The sequence below is a fragment of the Sycon ciliatum genome, chromosome 6 (assembly GCF_964019385.1).
Source record: "Sycon ciliatum chromosome 6, ocSycCili1.1, whole genome shotgun sequence".
Classification (NCBI taxonomy): domain Eukaryota; kingdom Metazoa; phylum Porifera; class Calcarea; order Leucosolenida; family Sycettidae; genus Sycon; species Sycon ciliatum.
In genome coordinates, this window is record NC_088648.1 from 14499717 (window position 1) to 14518832 (window position 19116).

Consider the following 19116-nt stretch of genomic DNA (forward strand, 5'->3'; position numbering starts at 1 on the left):
TTGGTCCGTCCATTCATAGTATTAGTAGGCTGTTGTGGAGAGTTGCTGGTGAAATGTTTGTGCTGATGTTCGCAAGCGTCGTGTGTTCTCGTCTAGTCGAAAAAAAGGAACGTAACGTTTTACTACTATGTAGTACTGATCATCATTGGTGGCGTTTCTTCAGCAGCAAGATGAAAGCCTATTTTCTCCAAGCGCGTTTCTCCTATCAATTCGCATTTCAAACACATCATGAGACGAAGCTCTGCAGATCGCCACAGCACAGACCCAGTAGCTACGTTATCTAGATATTTTTTGAAGCGCTGTCAAACGCTGCAAAGCAACACGATGAAACAGCATTTCCTGGCAAGTAAGTTGGCAGCTTGCAACTTTTTCCCCATGCTCCTAGCTGGCACCGTCATGTAGCGAATGCTGTGGCTTGTTTAGTTCGTGAAAACGGAATTTCCCCTCAGTTTATAGGCTGTCAAAATGGAGCCAACTGGAATGCAGTACGGGGAGTAAGCAACAAGACTTCGATGTCGTTATCTCCCTCAGCGGAAAGTATAACAATGAGGCACATGATCGAAACAGCTACCTGTGGGGAGATTCTGTACAATGATGTACCTGACAGTACTTCAACATGTTTTCGATTTCGCCAGTACTTGTAGTACTGGGAATAAATCTATCCACCGTTTTGAATGACAAAAACTCTTCTCAAGCCTTAGATCTACGCCCTGCCGGCTGCAGTTGCCTGTCGACATTTCCAGTGGATCTTGTCACACGGCACGGATACGGGAGATCTACACGCCTATACCCAGTGAAAGCAGGCGATAGCTGGCAACCAGTGAATGTATTGTGTAGTAACACCTGACCGCTCACTACTGGCTTGCCTGTTCGCGCCAGAATGCTCCTGAGCGGGCCTGTTCAAGCTTGCATTGTGATAATCACAAAGCTCATTGTGACGAAGTGCCGGCAGAAGGATCATTCAGAGGAAGAAAACGATCGGGATGGAGGCGGAATCCGTTGTCCAGTCTCGACATAATATCACCATCTCACAGGAAACTGATGTTCGATCTCAAGATAATCCTGGCCCTGAATCGCAAGATCCTTCAACAGATCCAAGCTCGCTAATCCCCTCCTCAGAAGAATCCAAAGATACCCGTTTGCCCGCGGGAATTCGACAACGACACCCAGGACCACCCAAAACTGGTCACGATCAGAATCAGTCTAATGCTGTTGGACAAATGACACACGATATGAGAAGCCGTTCTCATCACCCTCCTTCGTCAACGACCTTGACAATTATTGCAAATGTGTGCCGCTCTGTCATATCGAAAATCTGTGGATGCTATCCCATCCGGATCACAACTGTGGCGTTTATTCTCGCCCTGTGGCGCTGCTATGAAAAAAGGCAAACATGAAGGTTGTAAACAACAGGTGGAATATCTTGAGAGAGCTCTGAGCGATGTTCAACACAACTTGGAGAAACAATCCAGGTCTTGGGCAATGCAAATCTTAGATATCATCGGGAACGTTATATCCAACTACAATTCTATTGCTGGCGCCGCTCGTGGATCCTTGACATACGTGCTTCCTATGTCTCCCGAGAAGACCAACTAACGGTGTGCAAGGGGTTTGTACGGTAGGCATGGGTGGGTAATGCTAGTTATTTGCTGCGATAATGCTAAAGGCAATGCTCATAATAATATGAGGATATAATGCCACTTATAATGCTCACACTACTCCATAATGCCAGTTTGAAAGTTGGAAAAGTCGATTTAAGAAGGCCGTCTTGGATCAAGGCCAAACCGTAGAAGAAAAAAACTTAAACAGCAGTGAGGAAGCTTCCACTGACAATCCACTGAGCCTCTTCTCGCCTTCGTTACGCTCCAATTGACTCGTGACTTTGGAACACGACAGCAGGCTGGCCCTAGGGTGCTTTCCGGCGGCGCAAGACCATCCTGGCAGCGGCTACTCCTAAGTTCTTTGATCAATATCCACTGTTGGAGTAAGCGAGATTTGAGATCATCAATCCTGAACTGAGCTCCGAAAGGAGCCTTAGTCATTGTCAGGAGCAGAAACGGAGATGACGACTCAGGTCACTCTGTCGACGGAACTGACGGCTGCAGCGAGAACAGCGGACACCATATGCCGCTCTGTCAGACTTGGTTGCTCGGTGGCCACGGTCGCACTTGTGACGCCTGAAACCAGGCACTGACTTGAATTGCCGATTGCATGTCAAACACAAGAGAGAAGCGGGGACGTTGAGCGGAATAGATGATGCCAGCGCGGACGCTTCCGACGGTTCCAGGGGCAAACAATGATGCACACGCAAGCCACCACGAGAGTGAAACCACCTCCTGCATGCACCACACTGCATAGCACCACGCTGATCCCGGATGGGGAGACTTCGCTCTGCGATTCACTTGTGCCTTGCTTTGTCACGTGGCCGGCGAAACGAACGATGGCAGATAAGACACTACCCGTTGAGATTGGTCATGGGAAGGACTGCTGAGGTCCGCCACAATGGCAGACAGCCGCCAGGCAGACCGATCCTGAGCAATCCCATAGCAGGCCATATGTTCAATGCCGATGTGTGAAGTGCCGAACACACACACACACACACACACACACACACACACACACACACACACACACACACACACACACACATTTTCGTCAGTCTTCCATTCACACCAGGCTCTGCTCTCACCTTCCAGTAGATAGCACATTACTTTTCCTAGAATAACTTCACTCCACATTGTTTGGACTCGGATGGTGAGCCAGTGTATTCATGGCTCCACATTGTTTTTTTCTACTGTTCTTCATTTTGCTAATTCGAACTATTTTCGATGCTGGACGGTATCTGCTTCCATGACCAAAAACCATCATTCAGAGCTTGAGCACAGCTGTCCCTGGTTCGAGTCCTGGTGGTGGCAGTGAATTGTAAAATATGTTTCTTCAGATGTTTCTCAGGCTTTTCATCCCCTCAAACCGAAGAAGTTTGTTTCGTAATGGAATCTATCGTTTCATCTACATCATGTAGCAGCATCATGTGTATCATGGTCTATGCTGATGCGCCTGCAACAGGCTGCAAGGTTCAAGTTCCTTTCACGTGTCGTGGTGCGCTTGTAGGCCGCGTCCACATCTAGATCTGGACCGGGTCACGGAGAAACGTTTATCTGCAACGACGGACATTGACAGAGCAATGTGACGTGTCGCTAAGTCGAAAGGGCAGAACCCCATCAACAACAATTACACGATGGATCAAAGACATGGCCCAATGCCAATGGGTAGTGTAGAAGTGACTGGTTGATTCGCATGCACTCTGCCGCGCGCGGTACAACCCGCAACGTCCAGCACGCTGCACAGAATAGGTGAGACTTTGTCCTGCAACTGCACCATGTCCATGTCCATGACCATGTACGCCATTGTACACTGTAGCACTACAGTCTTGTTGAAAAGATTTACCCTGGGGAATCCCCCTCAGTAAAGTGAAACTTTCTGTTTCATTCGAAGCGTGCGCTATAGCGTACGTTTCGAATGAAACCGAAAGTAATAATATTATGTTTCACGCTACTGAGGGGGATTCCCCAGGGTAAGTAGACTGTCGGGCGGGTGAAAGTAGTTTTGTGTAGTGGCGGTCGCTAGTCTAGATCAGGCAAGGCTGCAAGCTAGGGTTCGGCGTTTATCTACATAGCTGCATGTATGATGTACAATGACGGTCTGGTTTACATGCCGTTCACGTCACACTTCTATGATGTCAACGAGCTAACGTGCTACCCTAGCCCTAATTTAGTAATAACTCTACTCCCTATATATATGGCCTAGTGCAACGGGCGCGTTATCCCTCAAAAGTCAAAACGCTGCTGAAGAGGCTGCTGTAGACGTCTGAACTGCGAGGGCCAATCTGTGAAGCTGACGTGGATTCGGGGAGAGTATACCTGGTACACTAGGAAGGGATCCAAGGACACCGATCAGTACCTGGGAGACTCCAGGTATCTCTGAAAGCGTAATAATAGTATAAGCCCATTTATGCTACTCAGTACTGGCGTTCTGCAGGCAGGACCTGAGGAAGGGTGATGACTGAACGCAAAGGCAGAGCGCGGAGGCACAGGCGAGGGAGAAGGCCTGGTTCGATAAGCCACGGTCGACCTGATTATGGTGAAGCAAACAGCGAGACCGTCCACCTGGTTGCAGTGACCTCACAAGATAGTACTCGTGGCGAAATTCCCACTGTGAAACAGCTGCCCTACGCTTCCGTCCTGGTGGGATGTCTCTCTTTTGCAGTACTTCTACTGATGGCTGTGATTATAGGTGGCTATTCCCACTTCACGCACCAACTGGAAGTGCAGAAGCTCAATGACAGGGCGGCGATGGATTCGAAGATCGGTGAGCTGAAGCACAAGTACCTACAAGATATGTCCCAGCTTCGCTTCGAAGGTGAGCGTAACGCCACAAGAGCAGAAAACGAATTGTTATATACAAAGGAAGACTGCAGAAGAAACATGACCGATCTGGGCGATTCCTGTAAACGAAACATGACCGATCTGGGCGATTCCTGTAAACGAGATGTGAAGCGCAAAGACATCCAGTGGAAGGACGAGCTACAGCGAACAGGAGATATCGCCAGGCGTCAACGTAATGACGAACTTTCCCAAGAGCGAACGGCGTGCAGGCGTGAGAGGGAACTAGCCAGTGAAGACTGTTCAGAGAAGATTAGAGGGAATGAAAGGCGCTGCAGCGAAGCGAGGCAGGAGAGCCTGGCCCTCCTGAACAAAACCCGCTGGGAATGTGAACACAAACTGTTGAAAGCACAGGAGAACTGTTCTAAAGGGCGGAAAGAATACAGGGAGCAGAGTCAAAGACAGGAATACAGCCGTGCCCACGACTCCAGATACGACCAGCGCGGGAGCGACGTAGTCAGCAAAGGATACTGGGATCAGGCTAAAGACTTCGCCTATGAAGTCGTAGCTCCGTTGGCAAAACGTGCACTGCTTGGTCTGGCATCACTGGCAGTGAAACGCTTTGCCCCGCCGATTGTATCCACAGTTTTTAGCTATTTTCTCTAAACAAGAGGTACACAAAAGGAAGCAAAATAGGGCTGTTTCGCGTACCTCTTGCGTACTACGCTCTGCCCATTCCGGGCATTTGAGCACTATTTTTTTTTTTTTTTTTTTTTTTTTTTCCAGTACAGTACAATTTTATTGAAACAAAGAAAAATGATGGCACCTATGTACAGGGGATGGCCCACGCCTGGTATAAAGTAAACGTAAAAGAGAAAAAAAGTAGTACAGTGAAATCGATAACAATAGTTCAGTTCCCACACAATACCGCTCCTGAGCCGGATCAGACCACAATCCTAGCCTCGGCAACCGCCAGTGCGGCAGAAGCAGAGACAAGGCGGTGGCAGTGGATCGGTCGGCGGGCACCCCGAAGACAGGCAACACTTGCACGCAGGAGGGCGAAGCTCAGCCGGGCACGAATCCAGGCCATGACAGAGGAGTAGGCTTCACGAGTCTTCTCGGACAACATGGAGGCAATGCGCTTGTAAAGAGAAATAGCTGAATTGCCCATGCCACCATGTGCCGAGAAAACCACAGGGATGAAGCCTGCCCGCTCAACGTGCTGAACCCTTTCTCCGTAGGCCCGGCGCTTCTCACGTTCGTGTCGCTTGTAGCAGGATGCCGCAGATGATGAGCGATTTGATGGAGCGTGCGGGTTGAAGACCCGGACGTCCAGGTAGCTCCGTTCAAACCGGCCGCCATAGATACCGCTCGCGACAACATCCAGCCGACCCAGGTCATCCCGCACAGCTGTGCGATAGCGCAAGTTCTCCCCGGTCAAGGGCTGGAGGGTTGGCTCCACGTTGACGTCATGCGCCACACGACCGAGCAGCTGCGCCGTGAGATCCCTCACCTCATTGTGCCGCATGATGATGAAGCCGCCCGTAGCGCAGGAGAGAGCATGTGCAACAGTGAACGTTGCACCACACGAGCAGGTTGATGGCAGTCGGTCCGGGTGCCACCCATAGCGAAGCGCCAGCCCATCACGAAACTGGGCCTTGGACAGGGTAAAGCCATGACGTGCTAGTGGGCGGCATGTAAGCCAGCTTGAGGCTCCTTTCTCGCTGCCAAGCTCCATGGCACGCTTGACTGGGGGAGATGCATCATTTGCGAGCTCCATGGCACGGTGGGCCACCGACCTTCGCTGCTCACGCCGTACCTCACCTTTGCGGTCCCTGACCTCAGCCAATGACTCTCCCAGGATACCAGCCTGAGTGTTCATTTGATGGACTAGCGCAGTAGTGATGTGCCGAGAAGCCGAGTACTGACTGGAGAGAGATGTAGGATCCGCCAGGCCAAGACCACCATGGCGACAAGGAAACCCAATGAGGATGCGGTATTCTTGGTCGATGTGTTGGCCAGTCAGCACTGGGATCAGCTCTGTAGCGATGTGACGTTCCAGGGGTCCCAGCTGTTCAGCCGCCCCAGCTAGTGTTCGACAGATGAAGGTCCACTTGTGCTGAAGGCCTCTGGTGAAGGCACTGTATGCTGCCTGAGGTTGCGTGCGTGCATACTCTGTGAGGATAGCTACCTCAGCAAGCCATTCCTCACACTTCTTCTGGACAAAGTGCTGGCAGTACTCCGGTGTGCCGATGGCAGCGCCAAGGTATCGATGGCCTTCACCGGTGATGCGGATCCCTGAGCCGGTGAACACTCTTCGAGCTTCATCCAGACACTCAGGTTTGACTGGCAAAATTTGAGCACTATTGCAGGTTAAGGCGCACTGCCTCTGTTTTCTCTAAATCATATCTTTACGAACATTCAGTCAGGAACTGAAGGCATTCTTTTTAAACTTTAAAACGTTTCTGATGCCTTACAAGCTCCATTTCTTTGTCTCTGCGTTAGCGTTTTCCTAGTTTAGCCTTTTTGCGGCACATGCTTGTGTACAGCACTCCTAGGAGTCACTAGAGCAGCACAATCAGTCTGTCTTTGACCCATAGCACAATCAGTCTGTCTTTGACCCATAGCACAATCAGTCTGTCTTTGACCCATAGCACAATCAGTCTGTCTTTGACCCATAGCACAATCAGTCTGTCTTTGACCCATAGCACAATCAGTCTGTCTTTGACCCATAGCACAATCAGTCTGTCTTTGAACCATAGCACAATCAGTCTGTCTTTGACCCACCAACACTAGAGCAGCACAATCAGTCTGTCTTTGACCCACCAACGCGTTGCACCTGGCGGTGATTTCATTCTATCGTGTTTTTTTTTGTTTTGTTTTTTCTACAAAATCCACATATCTCCAGACACTGGGGTGAATAATGGAGTGTGGTGGTGGGGCCCATTATTAAGCTCCGCCACCAGAGTGTCGAATTGTAATAATATTAATCATCTCGTTTGAAACGCTCTGCACTTGGTGCATCAAGCATGCTAGCACTTTCCAGGCAATTCTTCGCAATTTACTTCTTTGAAATAAATTGATGATGCACCCTTCTAGCTGCTGTACTAGGCCTTGACAGATTATGCTAATAGTTTCGTGAAATTATGCTTTTCGCATTGCTGAAAAAATTGCAGAATTATGCTATTTTTATGCTAAAAGTTATCATAATATGCCGCATTATGCTCACAGATGCTGCTAATATCATTATAATGGTCCTGTGCAAAATAACAGGGGAATTGTGTTGTAGAGGGCGTTGTACTGTAGTAGCAAAAGTTCAACGGGGTCAACGCACCGTCCGACCTAGCTACGACCAGGGAGTATTGTACTACTACTCCCTGGCTACGACCGTCACTGATTGTAGTGGATTGGACATGTTCTCAAGGGAGTCGTAAACCTACGACTTCCTGGTGCATCTACTTGTACTGGTACTTGTACTTGTAGAACATGTACAGCTGTATGGAATTTGATGCGAACAGGCGGATTATTCCAATTTTATGCGATTCGTATGCAATTTGCCTCGAATTATGCGATTATTCGATTTTGGTAGGAATTATGCGAAAATCATGCTAGCATAATTTGTCAAGGCCTATGCTGTACTCAACGACCGATGAATGCCCATGTTGGCGTATCTTTATTTTCACTGCCTTTTAGAAGCGATCCTGTTGGACAGTTCGGCAAAAATAGGCTACACAATGTACACCTCGCTCTGTGTATTTTGCAAGTTTTCACTACAATGTATCATCATTCGCCTGAGATGGAATCATATTGTAGTTACTCGCGTATATGAGGACATAATATTATTTCCTTGGTCGTCATGCACAGTAGCATTACAGACGCTAGGGACAGCGGCATGCTTGTAGCACCGCCTCTCTTTCTCTGTTTCTCTGTTTCTCTGCCTTCTTCTCCCTCTCTGTTTCTCTCTCTCTCTCTCTCTCTCTCTCTCTCTGTGTGTCTCTCTTTCTCTCTCTCTCTCTCTCTCTCTCTCTCTCTCTCTCTCTCTCTCTCTCTCTCTCTCTCTCTCTCTCTCTCTCTCTCTCTCTCTCTCTCTCTCTCTCTCTCTCTCTCTCTCTCTGTCTGTCGCTCTCTCTCTCGCGCGCTCTGTCTCTCCCTTTCTCCGTCTCTCTCTGTCTCTATCTGTCTCTATCTACGTCTCTATCTGTCTCAATCTACGTCTCTTTCTGTCTATCTCTCTGTCTCTCTGTCTCTGTCTCTGTCTCTCTCTCTCTCTCTCTCTCTCTCTCTCTCTCTCTCTCTCTCTCTCTCTCTCCCTCTCTCTCTGTCTCTCTCTCTCTCCCTCTCTCTCTGTCTCTCTCTCTCTCTCTCTCTCTCTCTCTCTCTCTCTCTCTCTCTCTCTCTTCGCATATTCGGAATATTCTAGAATATCGACACCAAAAATAATATTCGAAAGCAGGCAGTAACATTCGAATATACTTTTACTTGAAAATGTGTGCTACATTGCTGTATTGTGCAGCTCCGATCATGATTTCTTCTGTAGTGTTGGGGTTGAGAGGGAAGACTTTATATTCTGAGAACTGTCAAGCTTGTTCTTTGGGCAAATTGGTCAAATTCACTTTTTCATTAGTGAATCTTACTATCCACATTATCTGTAGACAACATATCTGTTGGGTCAGATTGAGTGAAGCGACTGAGCCACTTCAGAAGAATATAGAATACTCGTTCGTCCGCCAAAGCAATATTCGAGGGAATATTTCGTGGAAAAATAACCATTTGTTGCATCACTGAAGTGGCAGCTCCTGCACGAACTGAAGTTACAAAACCACCCTCCGCCTTATAACCTGATAACCTGCTGCTATTCACAAACATGTTAAAGCACGGCTACTACTAGTACCGGTACTACCATTATACCGAAATACATGTACATGTACGTGTACATCAACAAAGTTGGAAGGTTTGTCGGGGGGGGGGGGGTGTAACACAATACTATTATTAGGAATATTTTTAACTAATCTCAGATTGGAAAATATCTCCATTGCACACCGTACATAACAGGCTCTTAGCTGCATCGAATAGATTTCCTAATGCCAATATTTCGCCCATTGGGCTTCATCAGGGCATCCATGCAAAAGAAGAGGCAAGCGCCAACATAATATACTCAGTATAGAGAAAATACTAGAGACATTCACACCTACAAAAAGTGTCTCAGATAATCTCAGATTGAGTAAATAATCTCACCTACATGTATTGTTCATTACCAGGGAGTTCGAAATCCTCCCTGGTAATCACACTATTTTATATGGTGCTCCTTGAGCCAGCCATTTATGGCTTGCAGGCGTGCATTCACCGAGCATTCAGCAGCAATGCACTCTATGATCTACCCGACATGGATTGACTGTGAGAACCAGGCGCAGGACACTGTCAAGAGAACATACAATGTAGCTTGGGAGGTGAAGTGGGTGAGGGGATGGGGGGGGGGGGGGGGCTACAGGAAACCACCACACCCCGGACCCATGTGCTGACATGGCTAGCAGGTCCAGCCACAGCCGCCATGGCCATGTATAAGGGTGTATAAAGAGCCTGGTCACCTAACTCTATTTTTGCAATGTTAAAACTGGATTATATAAGCCGACACTGTAAGGAACAAAAATCTTACAAGAAAAACCCAACGTTGTTTCACGTCTTACCGGACTAAGCGGTCGGTCTCGAAACAGCCACTGCACAGTGATGTTGTCATACCCATCACGTGACCAAGCCTTGCACGCCAGCCTAGCCTCCTTTCCAGCCTGGGCCTTGAGCGTGCGACTGAAGGGCTCCACCAACACGCCAAGATTCTGTGCCGGGTTCACCACGTCTGACGGGTGAGCGGTGACGGATTTGGGCGTCGCGAGAACGGGACATCGGGCCAGAGAGGGGGTGGCAATAGGACAGCATGAAAAGAAAAATCAAAATCAGTTCAGGAAAATGAATCAGACTCCGCACATATTAACGTCTGAGACAAAAAGGAACAACCAGAGATGATCTGCCACTGGCCCAGTGGGTTGAGTTCCAGGTCCTATGCATCATACATGTACATGCATACTGAATTTATTGATGGTGGATTTCTGCAACGACTGGCCAATCACATCAATGGGTAGCGGCAAGTCATGTGACTCGTTTCCTGTGCAAAACCGGGCCATCATACAACGCGTTATGTAACTCGTGACGTCACATAGCAATACCTTCTTCAGACACATAAGGTGGAATTGTCTTGGGTGGGACTTGTTTCAGGTGCCAAGAGCCATAATGAAACCAACTTTCGAAGTTACAGTATGTCTTGATCTAGTTACTAATGGCTGGGTGGTTGGTCGATGTGTTGTGAAGTTGCAGAATTAAAGAAGTAGGTATTTCCCTTATAATTATACTCTGAACCTACATGTACATGACATTATGTATGTGTTGTTGTTGTAACTCCGAGTTGTGCTGCATGATGATCGCTATTTGCGACTCGGAGCTACAGCAACAACACGTTGATTCTGTTCTCTGTACGTGTAAACAAATAAACATAGTTACCCAAATACTTCAAAAATGATATAAGTGGTGCTCTACAGGCACAATCTTCCTCAGCCTACTCAAGCTCAACTGATGAGGGGGGAATTCCCCGAAACACTGTGTAGTGAGCGGGGAGTGGTGCTTTCTTGCAGGTTTGCCGAGTCGAAGACGAAGGTTCGATGGACTTCTCGTGTGCTCTGGATGGCAGTCGTGAGTCAGTCAAGTGTCAAGTCAAGTCGGCGGAATAGCGCGAGCACCGGTCTGGGAGCAAACCCATTCCTAATAAATACTTGTTGAAAAATACCTAAACATGCTCTCTCTCTCTCTCTCTCTCTCTCTCTCTCTCTCTCTCTCTCTCTCTTTCTTTCTCTCTTTGTCTCACTATCACCCTCTTTGACCTCTTTTCAAATTTCGACTGCCTTTCTTGTGCTACCTGATAAAGAGGAAGCACAGGTGCGATCTGTAAAGACTTGAGCTACATGGCCTCAACACGACCAAGTCATTTTTCTTACTTTTTACTATGTTCACATACCCAACTTTGGTATATTAAAGAAAAATGACCAAAAAAACTACAAGTTACGCTATAAGTATAATGTCAAATAACACCACCAGTTAGGAAGAGGACATAATGGATAAGAAATAAGAGTAACTCTCCATCACTGTAACCAGATCCTTTTCCTTTCTACATTAAAATTTTATTATTGGCTCAACATCCGAGTTTTAAATAACACCACCAGTTACTAAACAATCAGCTCTGCCAATATTCCTGCCGGCATTACCCGCATATGCCTACTTGTAGCTTCTTGGTCCTTTTTCTTTACTATAAATTTGTCCTTGGCTCTCCATCCGAGTACATACCCAACTCGTAAATAACAATGAAATTGAAAGACAATGGTGCTGAGGGGTTTGTTAACTGACAACCGCTCTATTTTGTTGCTATTCACTCTTTAGATGAAAATTCTTTTATTAATGATGTCGAAAAATTATTGACATTTCGGGCCAGTCACCCATCGTCAGAAAATATTTTCGACATCATTAATAAAATAATTTTCATCTAAAGAGTGAATGGCAGCTAAATAGAGCGGTTGTCAGTTGGCAAACCCCCTTTCATTTACAATGCAGTTGCGGGATGTCCACCACTTTCTGAACGGATGGTACTGAGACCAAGACAAACGTGACAACTACTGAGCAGGGGCTGCACCGAGACGCAGCAGTGATGGTGGGGCATTGATGGCTCTGCCGACCTGAGGTCTCGGCATCACCGCCAAAAACACGCACCGAAAACAAAAGATAAGAGCCGTACGCGGGTCACGACAAATAGGAGATTCCCCAGACACCTGTACATGTAGGCGTTAGCCTTTGGGTAATCGTGAAATAACGCATGATTATTGTTACATGCATTAGCAAAATGAACTTTTCTTACTGTCCGTAAACTCCAACGCAGCCACTTACACCTTAATTTTAGCAAACTTCACTTCTCAGCTCCAAAAAACGGTCTCTTCACTGCGAAATGAAAAGAAAATAATTCTCCCCCCACAGTGACTGTATAGTGTGCACGCCTTATGTCAACATTTGCACAATATTCACATCAACTGTCCGCGTATCACATGCACTCACCTATACTGCTGCCGACAGGTGCGGACAAGGCAAGCAACAAGTACACATACATGTACATGGCACACAGCATTGCCGATCTCAACAATCCGCAGTGCTGGCCTCTTGTCGATGTTTTGACTGCGCCGCAGTTCTGAAGAGACTTCAATCGACCGTTGGACTGCACTATCCATCCTAGCTCCTGCTGGTCCATTCTCATACTAACGCTTGAGCTTGGTAGTGCCTATCGAGACAAACAGGCTAGACAAATAATTATTTTCTTGGCTATACTGAAGTATGATCACAGTACGGTTATCCGGAATCAAAAGGATCCACGTTCCACGTAATGGCCTCGGAAGTGTTCTGTCAGTGAATCAAGCTACTGTAGATTCAAGCTTTCGATGTGCACACCCGTCATCGATACACAAGATAGAGAAATGAGCACTGACTGACGTTGGCACACGGTTTTGTTGATCCCACGAGTGCAAGAATTCCCGTCCGGGATCTAGTATTCGCACTTCGTGGATGCATGTGTATTGTACATACAGATACTGGAGTGTGGAGGCGCCATGTACATGTATTGGTCAATCACCAATCCTAATAGGGTGTGCCTGGCCTGTGGAGGCGAAGCAAGTTAGTTTAGTTGTGATACAGCAGTGTTAAACCGCTACGCATTCAACGCAGGCCTGATGCGGGATGGATTGGTGGCATCGAGGCCAAGGCAATTGAGCGTTCAACGCCACCCTGCTTGATCTATCCTATACATTGTACATGTAGCTGCTCGATCACGTGACGACTGCAGCATCCTGGCCCGATTACAATCCTGATATCTTAGACAGTCAGCATGTGTAGAGTTCCTTAGGCAGCCAAGGTTCTTTCTTCTACTTGGGTCTAAGTTAAGTTCATTCCGTGGTAGGTTCTGTGCGGAGAATCACGTGTCGTGCCGTTAGCTGGGTGCCCCGCTCAGACACCAGATCCTGGCGCTAACTAAAATGCCGATGGCCTGGCTCCCTGTCCCTAGGTCAGTGTAACATTCAATTTTAAAAGTCACTCCTACGCAGTGGAACTCTGTCTGAATCTGAGGTCCAGGATCAGCGCTGATCGAAGATCTTTTTTTGATGATCACTCCAACAGCTTCTGCGAGAACATCAAGTTCGTGTCCATTGCTAGTCTTTCATACAAGTATGACTTGTACTCTTTGGAACACACATCATAAGGGGACGTAATGTCTAGGCGCTAGCTCTAATCGAATCATTTTCCTGAATATCAACCTCGTAGGGTATACAGTGAAACCTGGTTAGGAAGAACACTGATAAGACAAATGTTTGCCTAAGAAGAACTAGTATTCGCAACTGTATTGGATAAATCCCTGTGTATTCACCGGGTAAAACATAATATGGATAAGAAGAACTCCCGTTATTGCGAACAAAATATCATCGGTGCCTTGATGTTCGTCCTAAAGAGGTTTGACTGTAGGTCAATTCACCTTTGGAGACTCTGCAATATGAATGAAAAAGAGTGCTTGTCAGTGTACGTTACTCCCACGTACATGTATATGACATTGTATAGCTTGTGCACCTTACGCATCCTCCACGGCTGTTTTTTTGTGCGATTTCACGCCACTTAACAATATGGCCGCCGAAAGTCTCGATTGGGCTTCAATGTCAAGAAAATTTGAATTTTCAAATCGTCAGAACACGAGTAGGCCATGGTTTCCCCTGGATATTGGAGACTAGTTCAGCCCGGACAGCCCGGGGAACACGCTGATCATCTGCGTCTTGTTTCAAGCTTTCCGCTCGTACCTCACATGACTGCCTTTCCTTCAAGAAACATTTGTTCTGTGTCGTGCGACTTTGGCTTCGTTCTGGAATACGCCTTGTGTCGTCGCTGACAAACTCGGCTCCGAGAAGCCCTTCCCGATTTTTCCCCAGCTTAGATCGATTTTTTCCCAGGTAGAGGACTATCCTCTGGTTGTCTTCCCCAAGTGTCATTAGAATACGCGCGTGAACTTCTAAATACGCGCGACGAGTCAGGAGCCTGTTTTCTCTTGATTTGGAAGACAAAATGGTGTGGCCCTTTAGTTGCTGTTGAGTGTAGAAGGCTGCTTCCTGCTGTAAATTGCTTAGTCGGCATGTGGGATATTATAGAAGAAGACAGCAGCCGGCCAAGTGAGCTTGAAATTGTGATATCTACCCTATTGTGCGTTGAACGATTACGAAATGTCTAACTTGAATGTTGTACACGCGAGCACGCCAAGCAGAGGCTGACAATCACTGGCGAGATCAATCTCCAGACTGCCAGGAGTACTTCGAGCAAGTTTGAAGCGGAAAGACAGCTAACTGGGCAGGCCAGGACGCCTTTCCACCCTCTTTCTTTCTCAAATTGCCGAAAGGTCGAGTATCTCGCTCGAGCGCTTTCAAAACCTTTCTCTTGGTTTCGCGTCCCAAATCGTGGAACCACGCGAGGATCGACATGAGTTTCTTGCAAAAACGTAAACTCATCGCGTATTTGTACTATTCGCACAATGTTACATAAATCGCACCGAACGACGCCATATTGATAAGTGCCTGCACGTGAACAGCCGTGCCTCACTAGCTGCGCAGCTTCAACCAACACGTTCGCTCTGCTAGCAGTTAGTTTTGTCATACTTTCTTTCCTTGTCGCCCGTGTTAGGGCACACGTATCCCTCGTTTGTCATTACAACAGAACGCAGAGCAACCAAAACTATGGCAAACATGAATATTTTCCACTGGCCAGTAGGAGAATTATATGGAAAAGATTAAATTTATGTGCTTTGGGGATAAAATGCCCACATCCGTTATGTGACACGCCCAGTCGCAGAATGTACACCCAGGAGACGCACAGAAGATTGTCCACACTGATGGTTGACACGAGATACATAAAAGGCGGGAATTCTATAATGATACGGATGTCCATTGAGTACCCCTACCAATTGCCTCCTTCATTCATCACCCACGAGGCGAACCCAGTGCATTCAGCGTCTTTCTTGTTGGCTGGACGCCATGACAGGCTTCGGTTTAGAACAATGCTTCCTTGTGGGCATTCTGGCAAGGACAGATACACTACTATGATGTAGGTTCACATAATTTCATGATAGCCAGTGCAAACGCTTCGTTGTTCTATTTCTAAATATTCGCCTAAGTGTTGGCCGTGAATGAATGGCAGGCAAGAGTGTCGTTTGTCCGGTCAGACTGTCTGCTACATCTAGACAATACTCGACTGCAAAGCTCGGTGTGCTCTTGAGTAATGGTGAAAAGGGAATTCTTGGTGAATGCTGCCGCGGCGCTTGGCGGGAAAGGCCAAACGTCACTGATCCCTGGCACACAGACACACTAACATACTAGGAACATCACTCGAAGTCCAGCGCAGCTCGCTTGTTTGCATGTCTTGGAATCCGTCCAACGCGAATGCACAGTGGGGGTACACTTTCAGAGAGATCGTCGAAGAGCAGCTTCTTCAAAAGGCTGTGTTCAAATACGCCGTCAAATCGCCGTGCGTGTCCCCGCTGTGGGATTTGAATTACAATGTCTGGTTTTCTCCGACACTTTCCTGGGTATGTGCGGCTTGCCTGTCCGGTTCGGTTGGCTAGCTTGCCAAGGCATAACTAACTACTACCACTTGCCAGTAACATTACCATTGCAAGTACTGTGCTGTGTTTGCCAGGATTGGTGGAGGCAGTGTTGGCACAAGCGTCCCGCGCCACAAGTCTGCTCTCTGCCAACCACCCGCAGCTAACACTCCGTTGTCAAACGATTCTTGATTGTCCGGGTCGGCTATTTAAAATGCGCTCTTTTCCTAGCGTGTGGCCTAGCTCGCAGCTACAAGACCTAGTATCAATCCATTGGTACGGCGGTACTTCCGGCCTTGGTCATTCACACCCCTAGCGCGCCCGACGCACACCTCCACTCGGTATTCACGCTCAAACAAACACCGCGCAAATACCAGTGCCATATGAACACGAGCAAGAGCCAAAACACAAGCCAACGGCACTAGGGGATCAGGCCGAATCCAACTCCAACTGCTTGGAGTGCTTGTAGACGTACTTCAGGTCATCCGGGGACATTCCTCTGCGAGTCGCAATGAGTTGCACTAAAATACTGGCAAGTGAAATTCAGCCCCCGTTAACGCGTTAGTGGGCGCTGAGCGCTGTACTGTACGTCATAACCCTACTTATTCTATACTCTTCTGTGCACTGAACGCAGCGCAACTTGATTCGTGTGGTCGAATTTCACCAGGCAGAACGGCTGTACTGGCGCAGGTGAACCTGGGCTTTTCTTCACTTCTAATTCTAAATCTAGCAACGACCCTTGCATCTATTGTACATCATTTACTTCATGCTTTCACCATTTTTCAGAAGCGCTATTTCTTACCTCCGCTCAGGTTGATCTTGTCTGGGAGTGTGCTAGTTGTATCCCAGTGACGTTTTAGAACGCATGCCATTCTAGACCTTGGGTGGTCGCCAACTCTCCGCGTGCCTGTGGCACATCGTCGTCACAACATGCATGTCATTGGTCACTAGTTGGCAGTTACGGGCTGCCTCTACGGACATGATACAGTAACAGCCACTGCCTGTGACCATGGTGATCATGTAGCGGTCAGGCTGGAATCGCATTTGGTCATGCCCGAAGCACAAAGCTCTGGCACAATACCGGCGTAAAAATGAGTCTGGCACTGCGTTGGTATCAAGTTCTACATTGCATGTGTCAGACAATACCACATGTCAAATGTGCAAAATATGTGTGACGATGACAGCATGTGACAAGGTGGAGGGCACACTGTGTCATCGTCATACATGATTGTACACAATCATGTACATGTACATGCTTCTAAAACTATCAAGACTTGCATCTTCAACTTCATTCTCCCGAGTCAAGCTCCGTGTGAAGACATCCAACAGGAAGATTGCCTGATGAGTCCCAGCGGGGACGAAACGTACGTCGCAATCGAGCTATGTCGTTGCTGTGTCATCTTCTATGTGCCATGCCCTACTTGATGTACCAGCCTGCTATGCCGGATACCGCCAGCCATGCATCGACTAGGCGCCAGGCGCGAACTGATGGTGGTGGTGGTGAGAAGGAGAGCTCTGTGCCAGAACTTTGCAGCTTAGAGAGCGTGTGTGGGCAGGCGTGTGTTTACCGCCATATTGCCAGGTGTGTCTTTACCACCATATTTATCAACCAAGGCTTGCACAATATACCATAATAATAGCAAGCTGGTATGGTACAATAAACTTTTATTATAAAAAGTAAAAAGGACCAAGAAACTACAAGTTGCACCATAATGTCCATTAACACCAGTTACTAAACAATCAGCTCATGCGATAACATTGCACGACATTGACCGACGGTACTGACGTTCTACAACTAACTGGCTAACAGCTCTAGCACCTCTTTTATATAAAAAATCCTTGGCTCTCCATCCGAGTTTAACCTTTTCTTCTTCTTCTTTTTCTTTTTCTTTAACCTCGAATGGTTCTTTACAATCTGTATCAAAATGTGTGGGCTCAGCAATAAAGGATATTATAATTATACCATGCCCTACAAATTGTAAACCCATACTTCAAAATAATTCAGGCACTTTTGCGAAAGGCATACCGGTAATCGTTATTTTCTGATCTGGAACTTGCAGCTACACATACATGTACATTGCACCTTGGGCTCCAATAACCAACCTAGCCTACCTGCCACATCATGGCCAACACTGCAACAGTAAAATTAATAATATCTGTTACAAAGTACACGTACATGTAGAAACTAGGGAGCAGTGCCAGGTGGAAGGTGCTTTGTGTGGATGACGTGACAGTAACTGTCAACTCATCCACACAGAGCACTGCATGCAGTTCTGTTGGCTAGTCATTCAGTGCTGTCTGCATTGTCTGCATTGTTGCGCACTCGAGGTTGGAGGCGTACTGGGGGTGTGTGGCAGGCGTAGATGTACAACAACAAGTGCCTTTCCGAAACACCAAAGTGCGGGTCAATTCTCATTGATGACCAGTGTGCAAGCCCAAGGGATTTCCATACCACATCCTGGAGCTCACAAAATTCAAGCCGAACATTCCTAACATTGTACATGTACATGCAACAAGAGCGTGTCTGCACGCTTGATGGCACACTACATGTACTACACGTACGCTGCCAGTAGTCCTTGAGACTTTTCAAGGTGCTACAATTAGTCAAATTAAGCTCCGTATCACCAACATCGAGAATCGCCAGATCGTCACTTAGAACGACACTTGTTCTTGCTCCTAACTGTACACAAGTTCACGAGTTCAAGTTCACAAGTCATACCGTGTTGAGCATCACTTACATGTGTACTAAACTAACTGAACCAGAACCCATGCCAGTATGATTTGGAGAGCATCGTACACCATTGCATTCAATGCACATGATAGATGGGGAGCTGGGCTACGCTTGGGTGAAGACTCGCCTCGACAATACGAAAAATCGTGTCCTTCTTCAATAATGGATTTTAAAGTGGAAATGGAAAATGTTTGAGGCCTTTTAAAACACATGATCACATGAAGAAAACGACTCTCGCCATGGCTCACATCAGTGTGGACATGGTAGACAGCAGGATAAAGCTCCGGAAACGT

At 47.3% G+C, this 19116-nt stretch overlaps 1 protein-coding gene across 1 annotated transcript in view; it reads right to left on the minus strand.

The window, feature by feature from the left end:
• The window catches only part of LOC135818856 (hemicentin-2-like), a 37691-nt gene extending 24763 nt beyond the window's left edge, over positions 1–12928 (minus strand). The window contains exons 1-2 of the mRNA XM_065332066.1: positions 12528–12928; positions 10067–10233 (exon numbers count right to left, since the gene is read on the minus strand). Coding sequence (XP_065188138.1) covers positions 10067–10233; positions 12528–12723 — 363 coding nt within the window. The 5' untranslated portion in view covers positions 12724–12928. The remainder of the gene's footprint in view (positions 1–10066; positions 10234–12527) is intronic.
• Positions 12929–19116: the final 6188 nt, after the last annotated feature.